Genomic DNA, 26660 nt, shown 5'->3' with positions numbered 1-26660 from the left:
TAGAAAAGTTTGCAGAAGTAATGGACAGAGGCAGGGGCTATGGAGCAGGCAGCAGGTGGGGTGCAGGCCTCTCCCATGGCTCCATTCCATGTAGCAATCTGAGTCAGCTCTCCCAGTGCAGGAGTCACACAGAGGGTTCCTGGGAGCCCCCTTCATCCCTGGAGTTCATAGCACATGGATGGGGGTAGTGGCAGGAGTGTCTATGGTTCTACCCTATGTATGGCCAGGCAGAATAGCCTGAAATCCAGAGACGACTCTTCTTGCCCAAAGAGAACACCCTCAAGCACCTTAGAGGTCCCCGTCCAGGCCAGATGAAACACAGCTGCGGGACCCTGCAGTTGTCCTGTGAGAACGTTTGCTTCCCTGTAGAGGCCAGCATGCCTAGCCCACCCACAGCCGCTTCTGCACTGGGACTTGAATCGCTCCTCTGTAGGCCAGGTGACCTGTCCTACAGGACATTGCTAATGTCGTAAGCAATGGACAGTGTCCATGGGGACTGAGAATGCTGTGAGCATTAAAGTTTTGTCTCTTCCAGCTTGTCCCTCTTCCCAGCAGCCCCTAGGAAACAGTTGGACCCTGCTCTGTCCCTCTTCTCCACCCAGCCCTAGGGAGCACAGCTCAGCTGAGCTGGGGTCCTCAGAAGCCGAGTTCAGTCCCCTTCTACCAAAACAAAGCAACTCAGAGGAGTGTCCGCTGTCAGATACAGGGTTTATTAGGGTCAGAGGAGACATGGCCACCACGGGCATCCAGCAAGGCCTGGCTGCTCCTTAACACTGGTTCCAAAGGATATTACACCACCAGTAATGAACCTGCCAGAGTGTGGAACCTGGGTGGCCTTGTGACAAAGAAAGTGAGCAGGTCAGGGAGGTCGCTATTCCCATTAAGACAGTGGCAGTCTCCCCACTCTGCATCCTGTGCTTTAAAGGGCTACTGTCTCCCTGCTGGAGTGAAGGTAGTCCCCATGGCTCCTCCCTGACCTTCATCTCCTCAGGGCACACAGAGATCTCTATGGTCTGACCACTAAGCTTACAACTAAAGAATCATGGTGCCGCCATTGGGACAGGGGTGCAGCCTGCTTCCCCTGGAGCTCTGGGGAGGGACAGAGCCCAATTAACCAGGGAATTTGGCAAGCCTGTGCCGAGCCCGTACCAGCCGCTCCAGCCGCTGCTTCAGGAACTTCCTCTTCTCGCTAGTGTCACTGCGCTCCTTCAGGAGCCAGCTGCAGGACTCCTTGTCCTGCAAGAGCTGAAGCATGGCCTTCTGCAGCCGCTGGCCGAATGTCTGCAGGACGAAGTACTGGATCATCAAAGGGACTTGTCTGCTGATGCTCCTTCTGGCCTCCTGGGAGGAACGGACATGTCACAGAAAAAAGTGCAAGGGGAGTGGCAGGGGAACCCAGCTTTCCACCAAGGGATGTGACCCTGGCCTGGTGTTGTCCCCACGAGTGTCCTCTGTCCTGCAGGCAGAGCAAGGGCCAGGCAGAGGTCAGAGTGGGAGCTGGACTCTGTGCCCAGTTTCCTGGTGGAAGAGGGTAAAACGTGCCCTCAAACCGTCAACAGACACACTCAGCCCCAAACTCCATTTCCAAACCACGTACACCTCTGCTGAGAGCATTGTACACCTCCTCTCCTCATCAAGCACAAGCTATTAGGCAGGAAGGACACTGGGCTGTCAGAAGCCACAGGAGGGAGCCCTGGGTTCCACCAGAGGAAACTTAGGTCTCACCATCTGCTTCCTGCCTCCCAGCCCAGCTGCTGCCAGATCCTCTCTGTCCTCAGACAGAACGATCTTTCACGAAGGTGATATGTACAGTGGTGCCTCAAATTCAGCTACCTCTCTGTGACTTGGTTTCCCTCTCTAGGATTCAGCAATAATATGAGTGTGAACCTCCTGGGATGGTTAAACAGATTAAAAGTGTCATAAGACACCGGTGTAGGGAGAAGCCAGGTAGGAGATGAGCACCCAGTGACTATTCAAGAGACAGTGGGATGGAGTGGAACACACGCTACCTGTTCTAGGACCAGAACCAGCTGGGGTGTGACCCATCACCAAATGGCAGGTGGAGGGGGACCCTTGGGATTCGTGTGGGGCCCTGCAAAAGCAAGCCTGGTGTGGGAGCAGGAGACACAGCTGCGAGGAAGGACTGATATCCCCAGACACACAATTCTGAGTCCTGCTCCTACACAGATGGACCTTGAGACATTACAAAAGGACAAATATTTCATGGTTCCATGTTTACAAAGTCCCTAGAATTCTCAGACTCATAGAGACAGACAGAAGAATAGAGGGTTCACGGCTGGGGAGTGAGTGAAGCATCAGGGTATAATGGGGACAGAGTGGCTTGTTGAGATGACTGCATAGTCATGAAAAGGCATTTAATGTCTCTAAATTGTGGCACTTAAGTTGAGGTGGCACATGGTGTAACATGTATTTTCCCACAACAAAGAAGAAAACAAGCAGTGGGGTGAGCTGCACTGGGCCCAGGACACTGGGGGATGTCCTGCTACGACCACGACTGCCAGGAAAAGCCCCAACAGAACAGCATGGGGTCTAGAGACAGACCCCAAGCACTGAGAAGAAGCAGGAGTGGCTCTGGGGCTCCCCAGTGGGGTGATAGGGTCCTTCAAAGAAGGTGCCAACTGTCGCACCTGTGTTCTGCCTCATGCTGAGAGCTGGGAAATGCAGGCAGGTCAAAGGTGTAATAAAAATCTGAAAGGAGAAGTGACTTAAGAAGACACTGTGGACCTCTGTCAAAGTCCCAGTGGGGCAAAGTTCTGTTAAAGTATAACAAAACAGAACAAAAAGCCAGAAGCCTCTCTACCCCCAAAGTCCTAGAACTAATCCCAACCCATGAATCTAGAAAACCTCAGCCTGGTCTAGAACCACTACAGACAGAGTCACAAGCAGATGGAGCACTGCAGAGTGCTGTCTCCAGTCATGAAGGCCTCGGGCCTGGCTGCAGAGCTCGGCCTGCAGGGACTGGAAGCAAGTTCATTGTCACAGGATGGAGTGCCAGGCAAAGCTGCAATGAGATGTCACTTCCATCCATCTGATGGTCAAAGCCCAACAACTCCAGTACAGATGAAGCTGGAAGGTGTGGGGGTTTAGCCACAGGAATGGGCCTTATCCTGGCCTTTGGTGACATTGTTGTCCTGTGTCAACAAGGCCAGGCTGGTGTCCCCCTGTGGAGAAGGAATTCTCCTGTGGCCTGCTGGGCTCCTGCCCATGTCCAAACTGCCCATTAGGGACTTGTAGCCCTCAGACCCACAGCCAGCTCCTTGAAGGGCATTTCTGTATTGATGTGTATGTGTCCCCAGTGGTCCTGTTCACCTGGCACCACACTGCCCAGCACACTAGGAATCTCCCGTCAGGCCATTTCTGCTTCCAGATTCATGATGTACCAGCAAAGTTACATGATGCAGCATCCCTGGGGAGCAGAAGGCTGCAAGTCACTGTGTCCATGAACAGGGGACAGCTCCAAGAGCCATCACCATGTGGATATTCAGGAACCATTAAAAGAACGAGTGGCTCCACTGGACTGAAGTGGGGCCAGCTCCAAGGAAGAGACCAGGAAGCCAGGGGCAGAGCAGCACACATCCTCTGCCCACCTTTTAGTAACTCATAGCAAAATGGAGATGCACGGGAGCCCTGTGGTGTGTGCAGCCACATAGGACTGGAGCCCTGTGGTGTGTGCAGTCACATAGAAATGGAGCCCTGTGGTGTGTGCAGTCACAAGGGATGAGATGAAAGACCCAGGGAAGGGCTCTTCCAGAGTGGGCTGCATGGCTCCAGTGGAGTCCATGGAGTCTCTGCTTGTGGATCTTGTACCTGCATCTACCTTGTCTACTCTAAAAGTCACCTGTTCCCCATGAGGCAGTCTGAGCACACAGGGGTTAAGTGGGGTATGAGGAAGTAGCTCTGAATTTGCCTTCTCTTCACTGGTTTCACTCTTGTGTGTGCAGCACCCCGAGTCACTGAAAGTGGAGCTGGACCCTCAGTTTAGAACCTCACTGCTCAAAATGTGGTCTCCTTCCAGTAGCACGAGTCTTCTCTGGGTCCCCTTAGCACGGTGCACTTCAGACCTGCTATCCACATGTGCATGGTCCCCCGATCCCCGGTGGCCTGCGTGAAAGGCTCAAATGGAGATCTCAGTCTTACAGCAGCCAAGGGTGAAGAGGGTGTGTGTGTGCAAACCAGGGACCACCAGTGCTTCACCTGTCCAGACATGTCCAAGTCCAGGTGCTCTCCCTGAGCTCTACCCGTTGCACTCAGACAGTTAGACATGGGCAACATCCATCCCAGTAGGTGTGGAGATGCAGGCTTCCACCTGGTAAGCACCATGGCATCGCACTATGGAACTCAACCACACTGCTCTTACGTAGTACTCACTATGAGGAGACAGCATTCTACAGAGAAGACAGCCAAGGCTCAGAGAGGCTCAGTCATTAGGCCAAAGCCACACAGTCAAAGCCATATATCACTGGCTCCAAGGTACCATCACCTCTATCTAGCTAAGGTGGAACCACTTATGGGAGGTTTACAGGACTTCAGGATAGAGCTGGCTGTGAGCAGCTTACACACCTAACATCCCTAAAGAGAGAGGTGTGTGGAAGCAAAGGTGACCTGGCACCATGGTTCTGAGACATTCACACACTTACCTGGTGGTAGGCTTTCAGGTGCTGCAAGATTTCAGCCATGGAAATGTCCTTTGAAGGAAGGACGGAAAAAGTGTATTTTTTTTTCTCTTCTTCTGCTTCCCTCTCTCTGACATTCTGCAACACAACTCTGTACACTTGGTCCTGGCAATAGACGATCTGCTCCATCTGGAAGTAAAGTCGGATCAACTTCTCAGCTTCTTTTTCTTGGTCTAATCTAATGTCTTCAATTCTATTCTGTGAGGAAAAGAGAAACACATCACATACAAAGGCAAACCCAACAGAATAACAGCAGGTTTTTTCCAACAGAAATGCTAAGAGCAAGAAGGACACAGAATGATATATTCCAAGTCCCCAAAGAAAGTAACTGTCAACCTGTATTAGTGTATACAGCAAAGCTACCCCTCATAATTGAAGGAGAAGTAAAAACTTTCCACCATAAACAAAAACTAAAGGAATTCATGACCAGTAAACCAGCGCTACAGAAGATACTTAAAGGTATCATACACACAGAGGAGGAAGATAAACACAACCAGGAAGACAGAGGAAAGATTAAATCTGACTTGATAAGTAGTTTAGCAGATGAGTATTTCACGTCATTTTGTTGGTTTTGCTTCACAAAAGAAAGAAGCAAACATCACAAAAACAACAAAATGATAGGAAATACTACATACCTTTAAGTACTAATGCTGAATGTTAATAACCTCGAATCTCCAACCAAAAGAGATAGGATGGCAGGTTGGATTAAAAAGCAAAAACCAAACCTACAAGATGCACATCTCACTGACAAAGACAAACACTGGCTTAGGGTGAAAGGATGGAAGAAAAATTTTCAAGCAAAGGAATCCAAAGGCAGACAGGAGTTGCTATCCTCACATCTAATAAAAACCAACTTCAAACCAAAATTAGTCACAAGAGAAAAAGTAGGTCACTTCATATCAATAAGGGAGCAATCCATCAAGAGGAGATAACAGTTGCTAACATATACACACCAAAGAGCACATCCAATTTCATTGAACAAACACTACTGGACTTATAAGCACAGATAAACCCCAACTCAATAATAGACTTGAGTATACCACTCTCATCAATGGATAGATAATTCAGACAAAAAGTCAACTAAGAAACTTCAGAATCAAACAACACAATAGACCAAAAGGACTTCACAGATATCTATAGAACCTTCTATCCAGGAGCTGTGTAGCACACATTCTCCTCACATCCTATAGAACTTTCTCCAAAGCAGATCACATTTTAGGACATGAAGCAAATCTTTAACGGATATCAGAAATTTGAAATAAACTCCTGTATTCTGCTAGACCACAGTAGAGTAAAACTAGATATCAAGAGCAAAAGAAACAACAGTAAATACTCAAATGCGTGGAGGCTGAGCACTGCACTGTTGCACTGTGAGGGAAATAAAAAAATTTCTAGAATCTAATGACAATGAAAACACAACTTACCAAACCTCTGGAATACAGAGGAAGGTGCTAAGAGCAAAGTTTATACCTATGAGTGCCTATATCTGTAATAAGAAGAAAGAAGGAAGGAGGGAGGGAGGGAGGGAAGTAGTGAAGGGAAGGAGGGAGAAAGGAAGAAGGGAAGGAGGGAGGGAAGGAAGGAAGGAAGGAAGACAAAACAGAGATCTCAAATATCCTAATGACGCACCTCAATCTCCTAGAAAAACAAGAACAATTCAGGCCCAAACACCATCTGCCTGGTGTATGGCAGAGCCATTGTCCCACCTGTGCTGGGAACCCTATTGCACCCAGGGGAAGAGTTTGGTCACTTGGCCATTCCTGTCCCTGTGGATGGTGGATGAGGGGCCTCCTTCTCCCTTGCTCTCTCTTCACTCTGGATAGAAACCATTTTTATATTTAACTTCCTCATTGAATGTTTGTCTGTCTGTCTGTCTCTCTCTCTCTCTCTCTCTCTCTCTCTCTCTCTCTCTCTCTCTCTCGCCTCCTCTCCCTCTTCCTTTCTCTCTCTTTCTCTCTTGATCACATAGTGCTGGGGCGTCATCAGTCACATTCTCAAGTGAAGTTGAACACCTACTTCTCCAAACGTGTGCGATAAATTCCCAAGGGCCTCAACCCAAGAATTCCCTTGCTTAGTATTCCTTCTGCAAAAATGCTTGGTTGGATTTACCTTGGCAGTTTTGTGGAGGTTAAAAAACTCCTGAAAATATTTTGCAGAAACATTTGTGAAGGCAACTCGAACCATGTCTGTGGGAAGACAAAAAAGAAGTTCCACAAGAGTGAGCTCAGTTTACTCTGCATAGATTCCAAAGACCTGGGCGTAGACGGGAAAGAAAGGAAGGTTCCTGCCTCACCCTCCTCTCCTGCTCCTCCCATGTGAACAGGAAGCCGCCCTGTGGAAGACCCTGAAATCCACCTTCTCCTGCAATCACCCACATCACCTTACACCTCTTATCCTAAGTATACACAGTTCCAAAAATGAAATTCTTATATATTGCACCTGGTCACAGTGGCACCACCCTGCACCCACTGCATGTTGGGGACTTGGCGGGGTGCACAGACATCTCGCCCCTGACTTTGCTTCTGAGAGACCCCAACACAGGGCACTTTGAGCGTGATTAGAATCGCCGGTGCGAAGCAGAGGAGAGATATCTGCTGTCTGTGCCACCCTGACGCTGAGCTCCGGGTGCCCTGGAACTCTCCGTGTGACAGGACCACCACTTGTTCTACTGAGATAACTCTTGGTGGTCCCCAAGATAGGGGCCATAAGTGCCAAGCCAGGGTCAGAAGCTTGGACCTTTGATTCCCCACTGTCCTGGCCTCCAGCGAAGAAGCAGGGCAGAGAATGTCATCCACCAGTGTGGCCTCTGCAGTGCAACCTCCATGAACCCTCTACAGGTCCAAGTTCACACAGCTTCTGGATTACAACTCCAATGTCAACCAGGAGGGGATGCTCCACTCCACAGCGACAGATGCCCCTGTCTCTTTTCTAACATACTCATGGTCCATGGTAAACATCAGTGAAGCCATCCCTGATGTTTGCAATTTCAAGACCATTGGGGAACTCAGGTTCATGAAGTGAGGCAGGCAAGATGGGAGACCACAGACTTGAGATAGCCATATGAAATTAGGGACAGTTTTCTGGGACTGAGCTCATACCTGTGGGGTCTACACACACTCCAGGTAGCCAACTGTGTGGGATGCACCCAAGGTTTTAACTGGAGCTGTGGCTCACAAGCAGAAGGGAATCAGCACTGACTAAAGAGGCCAAGCTACTCTCCGGAGACAGAGAGACAAGCTTGTAGCTCACTAAAGCCATCGTCATCTTACCTGATCTTAGGTGCTTAGCACCTTCAGCTGCTGGAAGAGCACAGGGCAGAGTAGAAAATACACACCATGCTTTGATGGGTCACAGGCAAAGGGCCAGGAGTTTGCCTTCAGCTCTCCTGGAGTGGTCCCAACAGTCTGGGTCAAAATGCTGTCAAATTTTTGAACACTAATTTTTGACCTCTATGTTGACGTCTGGAGATTAAGAGAATTGGATTTTGGTAGAGAAAGTGTGATAGAGGATGCTTTGCAGTTTGGCTCTGGCTTTGGTTCAAACTTTCTCTGCCCCAGGAATAAAATGTCAGAAAGCAAAACTAGACACTCACCAGTGACCCTATGTAGCAGGTCCACAGCGGGCTCTTCCAGGGCTCTCACTTGCTCTTTTATGATCGTCTCAAATGTCCTGTAATTCACAAATCCTGGCAGCTCCCTGCCACGATACTGGTTTTCAAATCTCTTCATTTCACCAAATAAAACATCAGAACCTACAGAGGAAAGAATAGCTCTGATTTTGTTTCTTCTTACGAAAACAATCTTGCAGATTTTAATAGACAATCCTATTCTGGTCTTTCTGAAAACATGAATGGCAAGCAAAAACAAAATCAAATGAACATTGATGTGTAAACTGAAACACAGGCCTGCAATGAAGAATAAACCAACCTCAAGACAGCTGAGGCAAGGTGACAGGTGCAGAGCCAGAGAACCGTGCCAGAAATCAGGAAAAGCAGAAACTACAGAAGGCATATTCTGGAAATGTACTATGTGGCTCTATGAGTCACATAGAGCCAATCTGACCAGACAAAAGAAAGAGGGCCAGAATTCATAGGCCTGGAGAGCAGAGAAGACCCGAGCACCAGCTGAAGCTCCCTGGGCACCACATGGTCCTGAGCTGGGAGGATCAGGAAACATCTACCTGAGTGTGACATGACGTCACTGTTTACTGGACTGAATGCTCTTCTTGTGACAGACACCGCATTGGTGGCAACTCAGAGGGGCCCTGGCTGCTCTGAGAAGAACAGGTTGCTTGTCTCCCGCTTTGGGTGGGGAGATAGTTTCCCACAGGAATTGTTTTTATTGAGATTAGTTCACAGACAATAAAACTCATCCTATTAAAAGTGGACAACTCAATGACTTTTAGATATTCCCAAAGCTGTGCAACCCCATGGCTGTCTAATTCCAGATGCTCCCATGGCCTCGAGGAGCCCCACCCCCGCCAGCAGTCCCTCCCCAGCTCCCCCTCCACAGCCCAGCAGCCACACCTCTGCTTCTGCCTACACGGATTTCCTATTCTGACATTGCATCCAGGAATCACATGATATGTGGTCCATTGTGCTGGTTTCTTTCACGTGGCGTCACGTTCTCAAGGTTCAGCCACGTTGTAGCGTGTACCAGTGCTTCGTGCCTTTCAGTGGCTAAAAATATTCCACTGTTTGATGCTATAGGCTGAATTGCGTCTCCCCAAAATTCATGTGTTCAGGCCCTACCCTCAGTACATCAGAGCGTAACTGTGTTTTCAGAGATGGTCTTTAGAGAAGCTACTAAATTGAAATGGGGCCGTTAGTGTGGGCTGTAATCCAGGCTGACTGGTGTCCTTATTCAAACAGATTAGGACGAGAAACATGCAGACTAAGAGTCACTAACCCCAAATGCTCATCACAAATGGTTCTCCACCAAGAGCACCGGTACCCAACCCACTTGCCCTCCATGCCCTCTGCCAAGGACAAATGGATTCCACAGTGCGTCACTCTCTTTCCCACATTCATCATTCAATGTCAAGGAGACATGTTTACTTGAACCTCTGGTTGGTCGAAATGACCTGTGGATCCCCATCAAGTGACGTCACCTGGAATTTTCCTCAGCCACTGCACCCTTATCGTGTTGGATATGTGATTTCCTTTAGGGATCTTGAGAGAGTGAAGAGTAGGCTTCAGAACACACTTTCTGCCTCCTTCAGGCTCCTGAGGACTTGATGGTGACACACCGGAATATGACTCTGGCCAGTGAACAAAGATGGGTGACATAGAAACCAGGATGCATGCACCATGTCCACGTGCTCTCTATCCAGCAGGACAGATTCTTCTAGAAGATGTTGATGCAGAGCAATCAATCTACATTTTCTCTTTAGGTGTCTTTGAAATCAGTAACAGGTGCTTGCTCAGCTGAGTTCAGAACACAGAACAGAGCAAATGTAGCTTCTGTGTGGCTCTCCCTATTCCTGGAATCCTCACTCCTGCATCCTGCTCCCCTGTGTCAGGCAACACCCCAGGTCTATCATGATGCTTTGACCCCCTGCTGGGGACACAATGTGCCCTCCAACTTCATCCCCAGTGTGGTGGCACTGAAAGGGAGGTCTTGATAAACTGAGCAGGTCTCCAGGGTACTGCCCTCATGAATGGGAAGCATGTCCTTAGAACAAGGGCCAGAGGAGCTGCTTGTCCTGATTGAGGACACGGCGAGGTGGCACCCATCTGGGAAGCAGAGATGTGCCCTCAGCAAACAGAAATGGCTCGTTCCTTAATCTTGGATCTCCCAGCACTCAGGACTGTGAGCAATGAATTTCTGTTGTCTACAAATACCCCAGTCGAAGGTAGTTAGCTATAGCAGCCCAAATTCAACAAGACATTCACCTATTTTGAAATGTTTCTCAATCTCAGTATTCCAATTGAAGAACTCATTTCGGAGTTTGGTAAATAGCCGGGTCTCTAACACCTCCACGGTCTCCTGTGCTTGTACTAAAGCAGTGATGTCCTGATTGAATGCATTAATTTTCTGTGAAGAAGAATAACAGCAGTATAAGAGGAGACACCTAAACACAGGGGTCAAGGTCGGGGGTCGTGTGTGTGTTGAGCTGGGTGGGTCCTTCTCCTCCTTTTGGGCCACTATAGAATACTGGGGTATCAGGAAGTCCCTCCCCTCCCCTGATCTCCTTTGGGATCTGGGCTGAGTGCTCCTATGGCAGAGTCCATGAACGAGGGGACCCTCCCTCCCCATGGGCTCCACCTGCTCCCGCCCACCACTCCCTGGCCAGTGTCTCAACCCCAACTGCCTTTAAAGCACTAAGTGGGCAGAATGTGCTTGGATCAGCATTGGGGGAGTGAGGACAGAAGTCCACCAGGTACAGGATCCTCCAGTGTGAGGCCAAAGGCAACACTCACGTCTATCAGAAAGGATGTTTTCTCGTTATCATCTTCTGGTACACCCATGCCACAGATTTGTAAATCTGCTGTTACTTTCTGGTGACTCTCCTTTATTTGATTTTCCAATAGTGGCAGAGATTTCTGAGAGAAATATAAAGAAAATAATGAGATTATATAAATAAGGACTGAGAATGAAAAGGAGGCCCTGAGTCTGCTCTGCAGAGTAGCTGTGACATACAGGTGACATCCAGTGTCCCCTAAAAATTGTCCATATACGTAGAGACACGATAGGGGTTCCCGTTTCCACCCAAGTCTGCCCGCATTCCTGCGCCTGTGCACAGCCTCATGAGTTGTGTGGAGGTTCCACTGCACATGGCCTGGCCTCATAGGAGCCACCAACGAGCCATTCCTCCTTGCCACACTGCCTGAGCCTCTGCAGGGAGATCAGGCAGATCCACCTGACTAGTAGGTTCTTAAAACTTGAATTGGAACAGCCTGAAATTCCTCAACTTTTATGTTGTTTTGGATAGGTACAAGGCTGTCAAGGTTTTCTGTTGTTCCCAGAGTCCCTGACAGCTTTGGCTATCTGTATACTGATAGTCAGCTACAAGGCTGACCGTGGGCTGGGACCGTCCTTCCACTGCAAGCATTGAAAGCCCTGGGGAGAACATGACAACTGCACCTTTCCTGCATCAGCGAGTGTAAGAGTGGGGACACTCAGAGACTGAAGCCAGGGGACTGCAGAAGAAAGAAGCAAGGACCCCAGGTTGGGTGAAGGGCATTGATCAAAAGGAGAAAAGGTGTACTTGGCTTTGGGAGTTCATTCTGCTGCGGGGACACAAGAGAAATCTCTGAGTCTGGCTCAGCAGGGAGTCCAATAAACCAGCACCTCTTTCTGCTGCAAGGGGGCTCCAGGGAGCATCAGCCTATAGATCACTGGAAATTGATTGTCTGGCTCTCCTCCCACATCCTGGGGCTGTGAGGAGGCCCTTGAACTCTGGTGCAGAGCACAGGGGATCTCTGCTGAGACTCCACTCCCCAAGTGGAGAACTAGAGTGGTTTGAGCTGGAAGCTCTACCAGGGTCTGAGAGAAGTGGGCGCTGCCTCTCCCCAGAAGCCCTCTTGAGCCCTGGCTCCTAAGAACACCCTCACATCACCCTCCAGGAATGGAAGCTCACAGCCATGACACAGCCCTCATCCAGTGAGTGATGGCAGCTGAAACCGAGCACCCAGGCCATCGATGCTGGATCACCGATGCCAAGCACAGCTCAGTGTGCCCAGAAATCTCCAACAGTGCCGTGTGCCAGAAATGTCCAGCCCCACTGCCAAGCTTGGTGTCCGTGGATCCCTCTCAGAGAACACAGGGGCCCACCCGTGCTTACGCAGATGTGCTTGATGAGCTCGGAGGTCAGTCTCTCTGCCAGGCAGGGCACCGTGGCTTTCCCATCTTCCAGCAGAGCCCTGAGAGAACACAAGAGAGAGTCCGTTGGGATGGGGCCAGAACTTGCATGTCTGCAGCCTGCACGGGGAGGTCAAGGCCAATTCAGCTACTTCCAACAAGTGAAAGGCCTTGTGATTGGTTCCCAGCAAGTGCTCAGAGTTGCACTGTACAGAACTGTGGCTGCAGGTGAGTCAGCTCCGATATTTCCACAGTGGGCTTCAGTGATCCCTTGCCCTCATATTATAACTGTCTCTAGACATCTGACTATAGATAGGGTCTTCACACCTGTGTGACATCCCTCTTGTTCTGAGCGATGCCTGCTGGGAGAAGTGCAATAATACGTATAACCGTTCATTCTCTCATCTCAACATTCATTTATTCACTCATAAACACAGGGTCATAGGTATGGACCCCTGGCTGGCCAGCCTTGAACTCCCAATAGTCCTGTGTCAGCCTCCTTGGTGCTGGGATTACAGGTATGCACCATCTTGCCTGAATCTCTGCATATTAAACCAAACTAACTACACTCAGACTAAGCTTAGTTTTTATAACGGTGGATTTTTTAAAATTCTGGCTAAATACATACGATGTAAAATGGATCATTTTTACCATGCTTAGTGGACAGTTGAGTGACATTAAACTCATTCACACTGTGGGTAATCATTACCAAAATCTACCGTCAGGACTTTCTCCTCTTACAAACATGAAACTGCCAGATTAAACACAAGCACCCATTTCTGCCTCTTCCCAGCCCCTGGCCCCACTTTGCTGTCTGTCTCTGTGAATTTGCTGCTCTAGGGACCTCATCCAGTGGAACCACACAGTGTTAGTCTGCTTGTGGCTTAACACCATGTCTACGAGGTTGGCTACAATCTAGCTCCTATCAGAATGCCCTGCCTTTCTGAGGCTGAGTAAGGTGCTACTTCAAAATCATACCCGTCCTGTTTCTGCATTCCCCCAACTGTGGACACCATGTCGTTTTACCTTGTGCTACTGTGGAGAGCCATGGTGGGCACATGCCTGAGTGACACACTTGTCATTTCAGTGACACCTCACCTCCGCCTTTTAGAAGTCAACGTGATAATGTATCCAACTCTGTCCTGTTCATTTTAAATCCTACCACTTGTTAGGCCTTTCCTTTCACACAAAGTTCTCCTGTGGCATGAAGGATGGCAGGTTCTCCTGTACAACACACACCACGTTCTTCCAAGCTGTTCATTAGTAATGGTAATTGTAACTAGGAGTCCATATTTACATGGCATAGGATGTTAGGCAAAATTCCCATATAACTTTTTCCAGATATTAAACAATTATCCCAGGCCACGTGGATAAACTGGTTCAGCACACTGACTTCAAATGCCACTTTGGCATCTATGAACACACGATCCTGGGTCGGCTGTGTGTTTTCTGCTGCTTCTCCATTCTGTTCTACTTCTTCATATTCTGCTACCAGTACCACACTATTTAATTTGCTCTAGCAAATCACATCCTATTTTCACTGATTTTTTTTTTTGAGAAACTTTGTGAATTCCACATTTATGCTTCTAAGCAAGGTTCACAGACATTGCCAGATACAAACACATACACACACACTTACACTAACACACACACATACACACACCCCTGATGTCTGCTTTGACCAGCAATTGGCACACATAGGAACCGTGGTCCTTGGTTGGGGACAGTGGGCACAGCGCACCTGAAATGTGGGTGGTCCTCAAAGAAGGAACGCTCATTCTGTAGGGCCTGTGTCAGGCTCATCTGCTCCTGGATGTCCTGCTGGCCCCGGCACTTGACGATCATGTAGCCCTTCTTCAGGTGGTACACGAGATTCCTCACCACGTTAACAACCTCATCTTCGGTGCCTTTGTCCACCAGATCAGGCTTTGTCAAGATACCTGTGGGCAAGAACCTTTGGATCAGGGACCAGCACAATCCCAAGGCAGAGGGAACACAGCTCTCACCCAGTCACCAGAACCCCAGGGCTCCCTGTCATCGTTGGTGGAGAGCACACAGGGCCCCAAAGAACCCAGAGAAAGGTTGTTTCATCCAGGCGGGGGACAGGACGGTCCCTTGGATAATGCTAGGCTCTTCCTGGTTTCTTCACTCAAGCCCATCTCGCAGAGACCAGATTCTGTTTATCCCTCATCCCATAAGGACATCACACAGTTTCCACTTCCACTGAGTCTTAACTGGTGGGATTTCCTTCAGCCCTCACCCAACCCTCTGAATCCCTGTGCCCTTCCTAACAGGAAGACAAGGTTATGCAGCAACTCACCACCAACACGGCTCCAAGGTGGCTCACTTCCTCCTGCCCAGTGGGGATCCAACCTGCACCTCAGTGGTCCCTACTCCACTCATTGTGTGACAAGCCTTGCCCTCCTGGACTCAGGTTACGTGTTCCCACAGGCACTCCACAGGCCACTGTGAGCTCCCCACTCTTCTTACCTATGGTCCTGTCTCCTTCTGGGTCAACCTCCTGTGCCATGCTCAGCGCCTCTGTGGTGGCAATGTCCACGTTACTGGGGACCACCACCAAGTTGATGGTCTCCTGCTTTTGGATGTATGTCCTAATGAGTCGCTTGATCTGAAACAAATGACATGACATGGTCCTGAGTACTGAGAGGGTGAAGGAGAGTTTGACATGGTCTTGACCTTGTACTCGCTTCAGCTCTCATTTCTCCCCCAAAGAAATGGCTACAGACTGCTCCAATTTCCCTCACTTTCTCCATCAACACTGAGGACACAGGTGGCGACCTCTAGGCCATCCAATCTCATTCCCACCTCCACAAGTCCCCTCTTTAGTCAGAGTCTTGGATACACGCTGCTCTAACACAGCCCCCCGGCACCCAAAGCCAGGTCAGAATGGAGGCTGGAGTTTGGAGTCTCACCTGGCGTCCGATGTCAGCAGGCTGATTGCCCACAGCCACCCTGGTGATGCCGGGAAGGTCGATCAAAGTCAGATCCGGGACGTGTGGGGAGCTGATCTCCAGACTTATGAGCTCTTCACTGATCCCCAGTCCTTCCCCCGCGATGACATTCTGGGCTGAGGAAGAGGAACAGGAAATCCAGGGAGGTCAGAGTGAGCGTCTCATTCCTGGAAGTCTGGCAGCACCTTCTAGACAGTTCTCCAGGGTCCATGCTACCAGCATGTTTAAAGCAGATTCACCTTTCTGAGGTTGAGGCTCAAGGTCGTCGAGGACAACTCACTACCTCCTTTGCTGTGACCAGAAGGGTCTGTAGAGAGACCTGGTGAGACCATCTCCACGGGACACCAGGCTGGACCTCGCACAGCTGAGCAGAGCCTAGACATTCTTCCTGATGGAAACTGCACCCCTCCCATCAGTGTGGATCACAGTGAGTAAAACAACAACAAACAAAAACACTGTGAACTGCCTCCCCCTGAGCTGGACATCTACAAGGGGAGCGACTCATTGTAGGCAGGAGGAGCCTTGGTCATTGGTCCTCTGCTAAGGGATTTCACTCCGCTCCTTCCGCCTCGGTAATGATAACGCAGGATGTGAAACCATTGCCTCAAACTGTGAGCGAACACCACCTGGCTCTTCTCTGCAGCACGTCTTTTTGGAATGTTTGACTCGGAGCTAGAACTTGATTGGAAATAACAGTGGCACCCGTGGCAGAGTTGCTAATTATTCCCACAACACCATGTCCCCGAGTTGTGGTTGTGCCATGAAGCCCTGGTAATGACACAGGAAAATGACACATTTAGTGTCTAGAGGGTGGCTCAACAGGCAGAGGTGTGTCCTTTTCCATCGCCAGCTGGCCAGAATATGTCCCTTCTGACTAAATCACCAGGGGCCTGGGGACAGAAGCCACACACAATGGAGAAGGAGACGGTCACTTGGCTCCTGATCTTGAGTCCCCAACCCAGCTCTGCTCTGTGCCCTTCAGAAGTTTGCGTGAGAGAAAATGCCACAGAGTTTAACCGCTGCATCTGCGGTTGCTGCACCATTTCCAATATTCCCTTCCTCCTGCATAACTGCGGCTTTACCGTGCATCTGCCACTTCTCCTTCCTCACCCAGCCTTGTCTCCAGACTGGACATGACCACGTGACTTTCTTAGCCAATGGGGCATAAGAAACTGTGATACCAGAACAGATGGAAAGGGGCTTCTCACTGGGCTTGAATTCTGATGCTGCCAGGACCCTGCTGCCACCAGGGACTGGACCCAGCCTGCCTGCTGGCCCATGTGCAACCACAGGTGGAGAAGGCCTGGCTGTGATGGGACCACGGTCTTCCTGGACCATCATGCAGCCAGGCCAGCCCAGAGAACAAGCCTGCAACTGGGTCCACAGGATCATAGGATCATGCACAATGTAGGCCGTTAGGTTTGGAGGCCAGTTTGTTACACAGCCACAGCTGACTGATACACTGTTCTTTTGAGTTATCTGCCATAGCTCATCGATCTAATCCCTACTCAGACCAAATTAACACGTGGTAACATTACTGAACTTTATGTAGGAATGTGGACAAATGTTAATTTGTGTTCCCATCTTATAGAACTGTAGCCCCTCCTTTCCTACTTCAAGAATCAGTGCAGGCCATTAGCATATTTCACAAAGGACTGACCCTAAGCATGTGACATTTGCAGAAAATACTAGAGTAAACAAGGGAAGTCAAAATGCCATCATCGTCAGCCACCCTGTCCTTCACTGCACACATACTTAGCTTCCCTTTCGTCTTTCAAACTGATCTGGGCTTTTTCATTTATTGAGATCCACCACCAACCAGCCAGATTGGGACCATGGCATGCACACACACCCTCTGCAGAGAAGACACAGGACCCAGTTGGGTCCAGTGAGCATGGGTCCCCTTGGAGGATGTCCTGCAACCAAGCTGTAAGGGAAAGTGTTTCTCACCCCACCCAGCTTCACTCCCTTCGGATCTGGGGAGTTGACAAGTCCTTGAAAGAGGGAAGAGTAAATTTATAATGAGGGACAGAGTAAATTTAAAAATTCGCATCACTCCGTATACTTTCTTAATGAGGGACATAGTAAATTTAAAAATTCGCATCACTCCGTATACTTCCTTACACGCTAAGCAATGCATGGTGGTCTTTGTGAGCGTAAAGGGAGAGGAAGCCAAGGAGCCTGGGACTTAGGTGCAGGAGGACAGAGCAGGGACAGGAGTACACAGGGGATGAGGAACACACTGGTTCTCACCTTTGTTGACTTCTCTTTCGACCTGGGAAGGATCACTGAGCTCCTCCTCGATGTCCCGGTAGATGACTTTGCCTGTCCACTCCTCCTCCTGCCGCAGCTTCTTCAGTTTCAGCACCAGAGGGCACCTGGTGACAATGCCTAGGAAACCACGCCTGCGTCAATACTGTGTTCTGCTCTTAGGGACCCCACGTGAAGACTCAGACCAATGGCTTGGGAAGTGGGGGCCTTTTGCAATCCCCGCTGATGCTCTGAGGCTTCATATCAGACAGTTATTTGTAATAGGCACCCAGGGGACTTTTGTTCAGTGTGTGTGAAAGCCACCAGCCAGTTAGCCTTCCTACTCAGATCCTACCATCAGCTCAAGCTCAAACTCAGCAGAAACCTCTCAACCTCATGCAAACTTCCTCTATGGACCCCGAATTCACATGTTACTCACTACTACCTCTGGCCACTAGAATACGGCCTCCAATAAACCGCTTCCAAATCCTGCGTGTGCCATGTTCTCGGAACACCTAAGTTGTGGCCACTCCCTCCAGCCTCACTCATGTCCCGGGCTGTGCAACTTCAACAGGATCCTGAGCAGCAGGCCAAGCGTGATCCCCAGGTCTCAGGGCACCTCTCGGGCAGGACACACAGACACCCTCATACGTGAAGCTGAGGGCTGGGGACCCAATCCCCTTATCCAGACCTTCTGCAAACTGCAGACTCCACAAACCCGCACAGAAACGTGGGACTGCATGGTGCAATGGTCTCAATGGTGACCCCAAGGCCAAATGCCTCAGCCCTGGCCCAAGTGTGACTGTGCTTGTACACAGGACCTTAAGGGGATAAGTGAAGTCGCAGGAGGTCGTAAGAGGTCACATTGAGGAGCTTTAAGCATATGGGGAGGCACACGTGTTCTACATCAGGGATCCCGCACAGAAGAAGGTCACAGAGGGACCTGGCGAGGAGCTGTAAGAAGAACATAGACTCTCACCACTGCCCCTGGGCAGAGCGACTCCCGACAGAGCTTCCAGCACGGAGCTCTTGCCCGAGCTCTGGTCCCCGATGACAGCAATGGCAGGCAGGGCCAGGTCCTTCTCCACACCCAGGGCCCTCAGGGAGTCGATGAGGTCGATGCAAGGACGCACCTTCTCCTCGTACTGCCTGCAGAGGTTGTTCTCAGGACCCTGCAGAGCCAAGAAGGAATTCTTTATGTCCTGCTGGTGATGGTCCATCAAAGATAGCCAGCCTCAAGAATGATATCATACAGTTATTGGCACCCCAAAAGGGAGCGAGAGATTGGCTGAAAAAATAAGTGAAGAAATAATACAAACAACCTCAATCTTGATGAAAACTACAAAATGAAAGGTCCTAGAAAGTCAACGAACTGCAAGCAGAGATTACATAAAATAAACTAAATCAAGTAACATTTGAGTCAAATTGCTCAAAACCCAGTGATAAAGAAGAGACATTAAGCGTAGCCACAAATGACATTCTATGATCAGAGGAACAAGGACAAGGTTGGCCGCAAGTGGGAGACAGAGGGGCAGATTCACTGTTGCTTGTTGGTGCTGGGGATTGAACTCAGGGCCCCGCACTTGCACACACGTGCTCTGCCACTCAGCTCCATCTCCATTCCACAACATTCTCAAAGAACTGAAAAAAATGCCATCCAGCTAGAACTCCACACCCAGCAAGGGCATCCACCCCAGAGGAGTAGAGACAAATACCTGAGGTGTGGCAGACAGCTGGGGATGGCTGAGAGCTAGTGTGTCTCCAGGCCAGCAAACATGGCCTTTGTCTTTTCAACATGGAGGAGAGGTGGAGAGTTTTGTCTCCTATGTTCTAAGATTTGTTAACAAGAAGGAGAAGGAGAGTTTCTGTCATTCATAAATGGCCCACACTCTGCTACACCCTTTCCATGGGCTCACTCACATTGCCCTCACGATATGATAGGCGTAATTACAATTATTACGATTACCCCCTCTCCTATATATGGGGAAATGGGACTTGGGGAGTTGAAGCCGCTTGGCCAGGTGTGATTCCTGGCTTGGGAGTCAGGCGGGGCAATGCACTGCCTAACCTGAACCCCTTTCCTGCGTTGCTTTGTGAAATGCATGTGATTATTAAAAACAAAGTATGGAAAAGGAAGGCACGAGGGCAATACAGAGCCTTCCAGACACCACATAACGCCATGGCCACAAACCTCGCTACAGACATGTGGGAGCTCAGGTGGTGGGGGGCTGTGGAGATGAAAATCTGACCTGCACGAAACGGCCCCACAAGTGCTAACACTGCTCTTTCTTATTGCTTCAATATCCTTAAGACATAATGGACTGAGAGAAAACAACAGCGACGAATGGTGGTGCTTCTGATGCACGGAAAAAAGGTGCATGACACAAACAGCATGCAGGCTGCAGCAGAGAAATGGGCATTCTCCTGGAAGACTCTTATGCCACCCAGGAAGTCGTCCTCTATCACACAGGGGTAGACTCTAAGGGAAAGACGTGTGTTACAAACACCAAGAGTTAATCAGTGACTAGAGGAGAGAAGAAGACTCATAACAAACATGCTTAATCCAATGGGCATTAGGATAGCGGGGAAAGGGAAGGAAGAGCACATGCTTCATACAGAAGCAAACAGCAGCAGGGTATTCTCAAACCAAACAGGAGCAAGGCACTTTAACTGAAATGGTTTAGACACAACTGAACCAGCCACAGTGACCTTGAATGAGAACAGTGTGGGAGGGAGAGCATCCCTAATCCCAGATGGTTCTGAAGCAGCCACCCCAAGAGTGTGGGGCTTATAGCCTAAGCAGGAGACAGGTGGACAGAAGACATATTCCATTAATAGAGCAGTTCCTAGTGGATTTGGACAAGGTCAAAGGCAGTGCCCTGGAGGAAAGATGGGCTTTTCACTAAGTGGCATTAGGAGTTTTGATGTCTATATGTACAAAAATAAAATTCCAAAACTAACATCTTACTTCACATCACATGCAACCAATCACAGCCCTAAATGTAAGAATTCTAAAATGATGGAACTTGTAGAGGGAAACAGAGAAGAAAGTGTTCAAATGTGGGTTTGGCATGGGTTTCTCAGCTATGACCCCAAAGGCACAATCCATAAACAAACCAACTGATGAACTGGACTTCATGATAATGAAAAGCATCTGATAGTCAAAGAATGAACTAGGGCGTTTGTTTCTTTTTGGGGGGCAGGGGCAGTACTGGGTTTGAACTCAGGGCTTCAGGCTTGCTAGGCAGGCACTCTACTACTTGAGTCACACCTCCAACTGATCTTCAATGAGTGAAAACAGGGCAATTATTTGCAAACCATACATCTGATGTAATAATGGTACCCAAAATATATAAGGTCCTCAAATATCAACAAAAAGAATATGGTTGTATAAAAATGGGCAGAAGGTTTGGACAGAAGCATCACCACAGATGGCAAAGGGCACTCCAGAAAGCTCCTGAGCTGGAAGAACTACATGAAGCCTTGGAGAAAAGCCAATTACATTTATGGCCTTGACATTAGGGGACTTGTGGCATGTCAGTTACATCTCAACAACGCTGAGGTTAAGAAGGGGAAAGTAAACATAAATCACACAGAAGATGTCCAAGAAAGTTTCATTGGTCTCTCAGATCGTCACTAGACCCATCACTGTCCTGGTTTTAACAAAGAGAAATAGGAACAGCCAAAATCAGAGACGCTGCACTAGTCCACTTTCAGGAGCAGAGCAGACCCTCTTCTTCTCCTCTCCTTCCAGTCCCATCCTGGGATGCCAGCAGGTTCCTTAGGAAAGCAAGGGCTCAGGCTCACCAGCCCACTCTTGTCAGCTGGACATGATTGTCCCAAAGGCCGCTGACTGGGGTCCAGCAAGAAAGTCGGGGAAAATCCTGTCTGCCTTTACTTCTCTCTCTGTGGTCCCATTGTAGAGTGCTTTATAATACACAGGAGCTTTTGAGACCAGTCCCGGCTTCCAGGACGGGGCCAGATATTCCCTGTTTGGGGCTGTCCTGATGTCTTGGAGGTGTAGGCACACCCATGGCCTCTATGTTCCTGTCACCTGAGCTGTGACAACCAAGCGGCTGTGGTTAGTCAGTGCCACACAATGCAAGGGGAGGCAAGGTCAGAAGCACCGCTAATGGAACATGGAGTGCAACGAGTGATGACCGAGGGGACACGGTGTTTTTCTGCCAAGCAGGGCACACACTGGCCAGGACACCCTGACCACATGTGGGCGGGCTCCTCAGCCTCTCTGCACTAATGTGTGCCTTGCTGCTGTGCCCAGTTTAGCAAAGACCCCTGCTCAGCGGGTTTACTGAAGAAGCCTCTGCCCTTGCCACCTAATCAAGTCCCTCTTGGGGACTCCCATCTTGTCCTTCACCTGGCTCTTGGCTGTGAATCCCTACATGGCCAGGTTGGGTTTTGAAACTTGAGTTATCAACTCAACTTTGCGATGTGCCTCTGAGATCTGTGTGACCCACTGCACTGTCTGGAACAAGGCTCCCTGCCTTTGATGACAAAAGTTGCTCAGTCCCAACACCTTCCAGGCTGTGCTCATGTTGCTGGTTTGAGGCCTTACTTTCAGAACCTCGGTCTCTCTCTGTCTAGAAGTAGAGCTGCTGAATGACAGATGCACTCTGTCACAGGATGGGAGAGGCCAGCAGCGTCCAAAGCAGGTGGGAGTGAGAGGGTGCCACAATGTGATCTGAAATGTCCCCCAGAGAGGCCCACTGGGTAAAGACTTCATCCTCAGCTTGGTGGGTGCTATTGGGACTTGGTAGGGTTTGAAGAGGAGAGGCCTAGTGGGAGGCATCTGGTCACCGGGGGAGGGAATGTCCTCAAAGTGGACTCTCTTTCTCCTCCCTCCATGAGGTGTCCACTTTGTTGTGCCATAAGTTCCTACCATGATGGGGCACACAGGCCCAAAGCAGTGGGGCCAACTGGTCATGCACTGAAAATTCTGCAACTGTGTTTGAAACAATCCTCTCTTCTTTATAAGTTGATTAACTCAGGAGTTCCTAATGGAAAGTGACTGACACAGTGGGTGTGAGGGTTACAGCCAGACAGGAGAGGACATGGGAGGGCGATGCACAGAAGTGTAAACAGGGAGTACAGCGTGGTAGATAGGGGTCTATTTTCATTTGTCTATGACCTTCAACACTTCATATGGTTGAAAAATAGTTGAACATCGCTTCAAAATGGATACAATCCAAAATGGTGGTCCGGGGCTCATTCACATATTCATTAACTGTGCAGTGCTAGGGATGGAAACGGGGTCTCACAAATGCTAGGCCAGTGCATTTCCATTGAGCGAACCCCCAGGCTCGTCCAGGGGTTAAAGCAGACTACAGCAATATACTGATCTTTTTCTGAGTGCCCACTGTTAGCTGCAGTCACTCTGAACAGGCCCGTGCTGTTGACCCCCACCTTACAGATGGAAACCAGGCTTCTAAGGAGATGAACCAACCTAGGTCAGAGACGAACTAACCTAGGTCAGAGAGCTGACAAGGTCAGTGATGGGACCAAATGCAAGACAAATCACTCTACAGCCCATGGTTGATTTTTACCAAAAAATGGGTCGATTGTAGGAAGACAGACACCATGTGTCTTTTCTAGGAAGGAAATGTCACAGTGAGACATCACAGGGACTATAGCTGGAGCCTGAGCTATGGCGTAGACAGGGCGCAGCTCAGTGCACCCTGTAGTCCCTACCTGACACCATCAGTGTCCACTGCATGCCCAAACCAAGACAGCAGCTTGGACACATTCGACATCAGGAAAATGTCTGCATTTGCCCGTTGCTTGACCCAAGCTGAGTGAGCAGAGGACTCAGATGCACATTTTGGCCCAGGAAGGACAAGGAGTCCATCATCTCAGACAGCAGCACTCTTCCTCTCTAGAACTCCAGCCCACTCACGACTGCAGACCCCACCCCACCTCGCAGATGGACACTGTCCCTGTGAGCAGTGACTTTGACACAGCAACTTACCATGTCCTGAGTTTCCTTTGTCACATTAGCATCTCCATTCACTAATAGATGGTTTGATACCGAAGCTGAATCACAATTTCTGGCTTTCTGTGGAGTAGGACCCATCTTCTTCCTCCTTCCCTAGTTGCACACTGTGATGCGAGAGTGTGAAAGCTTGGATGCTGGCTGATGGGCTCCTGCGAAAGGACACACTCAGGTCATGAATATTTACAACCTCCTTCTCCACCTGCCCCCAGGTGTAGAGGCTTCAAGAGCAGAGTCACTCCATCAGTGTTTCATTTGGTAAGGTGAGGGGAAGGTGACTGTGAAAGGCGACCTATTTTAAAAGGTACTTATGGAGTAGGAACACCTGGAAATTTGTTCTCTAAATCATTCCCCCTGCACCCGCCTTTGGAAAGATCTCATTTCCCAGGTGGCCCAGGGTGCATAGTGAACCCCCCCTTATCTGCCCATCTGGACACCTGGCTAGGGGGCCAGGACTTCCTCGCTTGGCCTTACAGCACCATCAGGGGGCTTGTGCCCCATGCCCAAGGCTTCAACTCTGTCGGGTAAATCAGGACTGGGGAGTCTATCCCTTCCTCTATTCGTTTCATGAAACGAGAGGCCCTAAGAGTTAAATCCTGGGTCTGTCTACAAACTGCAGATTTCTCCCTCTGGTCACCTTTGAGACTACTGGTCTCAGGAGCAGGCTGTCTCAGTCACCACTCGCTCTGCTTTCCCAGTGCACTGAGCGTCCTGCTGTAGGTCTGACCTCAACATGGCCATCAATGGATCTTGGCACCTTAAGCAGTGGCGCCCCCTAGCTCTCAGCTCCAGATAGCTCCTAAAATGTCCCTGCACCTGCATTTACAGAGGAGCCTGGGTGGTGGGTGTGTGCCCAGCTCCCTCCCTACCCTCCCTGCAGCAGACCCCTCTGCACAGCGCCCACTCTGCAGCTCAGCCACATAGTGCACAAGGTAGCATCATTTACAGGTTCCTGCCTCATCCCGAGGTCAGGGGCAGGGAAGGGCCATTTGTCCTGTCTAGGTCTGTGCATATCCACCCAGGGCAGGTCTGCGCCCACACAGGCTCCCGCTGTCCCTGAGCTGGGTTGAGGACCCTGTCCCTCCACTCCAGTCAGGCAGTGAGAGTTTGCCTGAGGCCTCCAGCTGCCACCTACAGCAGCACTGGACAGTGATCCCTGAGGCAGGGGGTGGGGCCAGACTCAAGGGGCCCCTGTGGTTCTGTCCTTGTGAGCAAGCCTCCTCAGCTCAGACCAGAACAGAAGCCAGGTGGGAGGTAGTAAGGCAGCCCCTCCGTCCTCACTACTCCTACTCCAACAAGGGCCACCTAGCAAGCAGCACTAGAAAAACCCAAGATGTTGAGAACCTGAGACCTTCCCAGGGTGGTTCATAGGTTTAAAAAATTAACCCTCGCAGAACTTAGAACTTAGAACTTTTTCTCCTGCAAGGATTTCCCTCAAAAGCCACTGGCATGTCAGTGTTTATGAATGGAAGGGAGAGCATCCTGCAGGTCAGAGCAAACATGGCTGCCTACCACCCAGGCTGGCTGAGCGTCCAAAGGGCAGAAAAGCAGGGAGCAAGGGTGGGGGGATCCTGTCCCAGGAATTCCTGACCAGCAGCTGCATTGCAAAGCAGAGAAGTGGCTCCTTTCTCAGACATTTAGGACTTCGGGAGACTGACAGTGGGGGGTGGGGATAGCATCACTTGCTCTTGCACCCACAAAAAAACTTGACTGACAATTTGAGTAAACACCTTCAAAAATCCTTTACGAGTGGCTAATTAGTGGTCACCTGTGAGGTGGGGTGCGATTGGGTCTCATTAGTGTCTGGACATCTCTGTCATCCCCCTGGACTGCTGGCGTCCCTCCAACGCCCGCACAGATGCAAATCATCTCCACAAACTGGAAGGTTCTAGAGGCTGAATCAGCCCCACCATGTCCACCCGCCACGCCCCCACTGGAGTCCAGGGCATCTCCTTCTCCCTGTGCTGGGGGACAGGGCATTTCTGAGCATGCGCATCCGTGCTGCCCCCCCCCCACTCCCTGGCTCCCTCATGCCGGGTCCCTGACGCCCCCACCATCTTCACTTTAAAGAATCCCCCTAGACCTTGCCTTGCCAGCTCCCAGCACTTAGGGAAAAGGACCCCAGTGAATGATGGTCTGAGTCTCGGTGGGCTCAAAGCCCACGGAGCAGTCGATCTGAAACTTCTCAGCATCCCCCCGCCCCGCTTCTTAACCAGAGTCCCTCGGAGAGCCACTTGGGACCCCCATCCCCGCCACCAGCAGCAGAGAAGCGCGGTGAGGGGGCTGTTTCTGAGGGGGGTCTCAGCCACCCAGCCCCGTCTGCATTAGCGTAATTACTAGTATTGCCAGCTCGGAAAAAGGCCCCGCGAGGCGATCGTCCAGCGATGAAATCCCTCGCTCAGCAGCTAAGATGCGCGGAGTCCCGGGGCGCAACACTCACCAGTTCCCCACCAGGATGCACTGAGCGGCTGCCAGGCTGCTCTTCCTTAAATAGAGAACCCTGCGCGGGCGGCCACGCCCCCGCCACGCCCTCCTTCCCCGCCACGCCCCCGCCACGCCCTCCTCCCCCGCCACACCGAAATCCTGCAGAAACGAAAGTCTCAGAAACCTAAATTCCCTGGGGCCCTAGCAGGGACTCTGGAGAGCTGTGCAGGACTGAGAAATGAAACCGAACCCAGCGCCTGCAGCGGCCGTGTTCGAGACCCCGACACTACCGAGCAATGCAGATCTCCAGCACAGACCAGACCTGCTGCACAGGAAACTAAAGTCAGCCTACAAGCAAGAGGCAGCTCCTGGCCTCTGGAAGTTCCTGATTTTCCTTCTGAATCGCGGCGGAGGTGCTTGCTCCTTGAGAAATGGCAGTTACTCTTTTTTCCTATCAAATGTGAGTCGGACCCCTAGTCTTTGAGAATGGCCTCTGAGCTCATCCAGGTCA

At 50.2% G+C, this 26660-nt stretch overlaps 1 protein-coding gene across 2 annotated transcripts; it reads right to left on the bottom strand.

Moving 5' to 3' along the window:
• Positions 1-691: 691 nt before the first annotated feature.
• On the bottom strand, positions 692-26172 carry LOC109675234 (interferon-induced GTP-binding protein Mx1). Of its 2 annotated transcripts, none has more exons than XM_020151996.2 (14): positions 26063-26172; positions 23702-23877; positions 18698-18890; positions 17722-17859; positions 15430-15584; positions 14987-15125; positions 14238-14436; positions 12480-12558; positions 11116-11238; positions 10588-10729; positions 8287-8445; positions 6804-6880; positions 4659-4892; positions 692-1341 (listed from the first exon to the last, which is right to left on the bottom strand). In XM_020151996.2, the coding sequence occupies exons 2-14, from the start codon at positions 23804-23806 to the stop codon at positions 1111-1113; spliced, it is 1974 nt and encodes a 657-aa protein (XP_020007585.2). In that variant the 5' UTR covers positions 23807-23877; positions 26063-26172; the 3' UTR covers positions 692-1110. The 2 variants fall into 2 exon arrangements, with proteins under 2 accessions (XP_020007585.2, XP_073928713.1); XM_074072612.1 differs by lacking the exon at positions 26063-26172 and adding an exon at positions 25494-25650.
• Between the last annotated feature and the right edge of the window lie 488 nt (positions 26173-26660).

Source organism: Castor canadensis, chromosome 5 (assembly GCF_047511655.1).
Source record: "Castor canadensis chromosome 5, mCasCan1.hap1v2, whole genome shotgun sequence".
Taxonomy (NCBI): domain Eukaryota; kingdom Metazoa; phylum Chordata; class Mammalia; order Rodentia; family Castoridae; genus Castor; species Castor canadensis.
The sequence above is the reverse complement of the archived record's forward strand: the minus strand, read 5'-3'. Positions and strand labels throughout refer to the sequence as shown.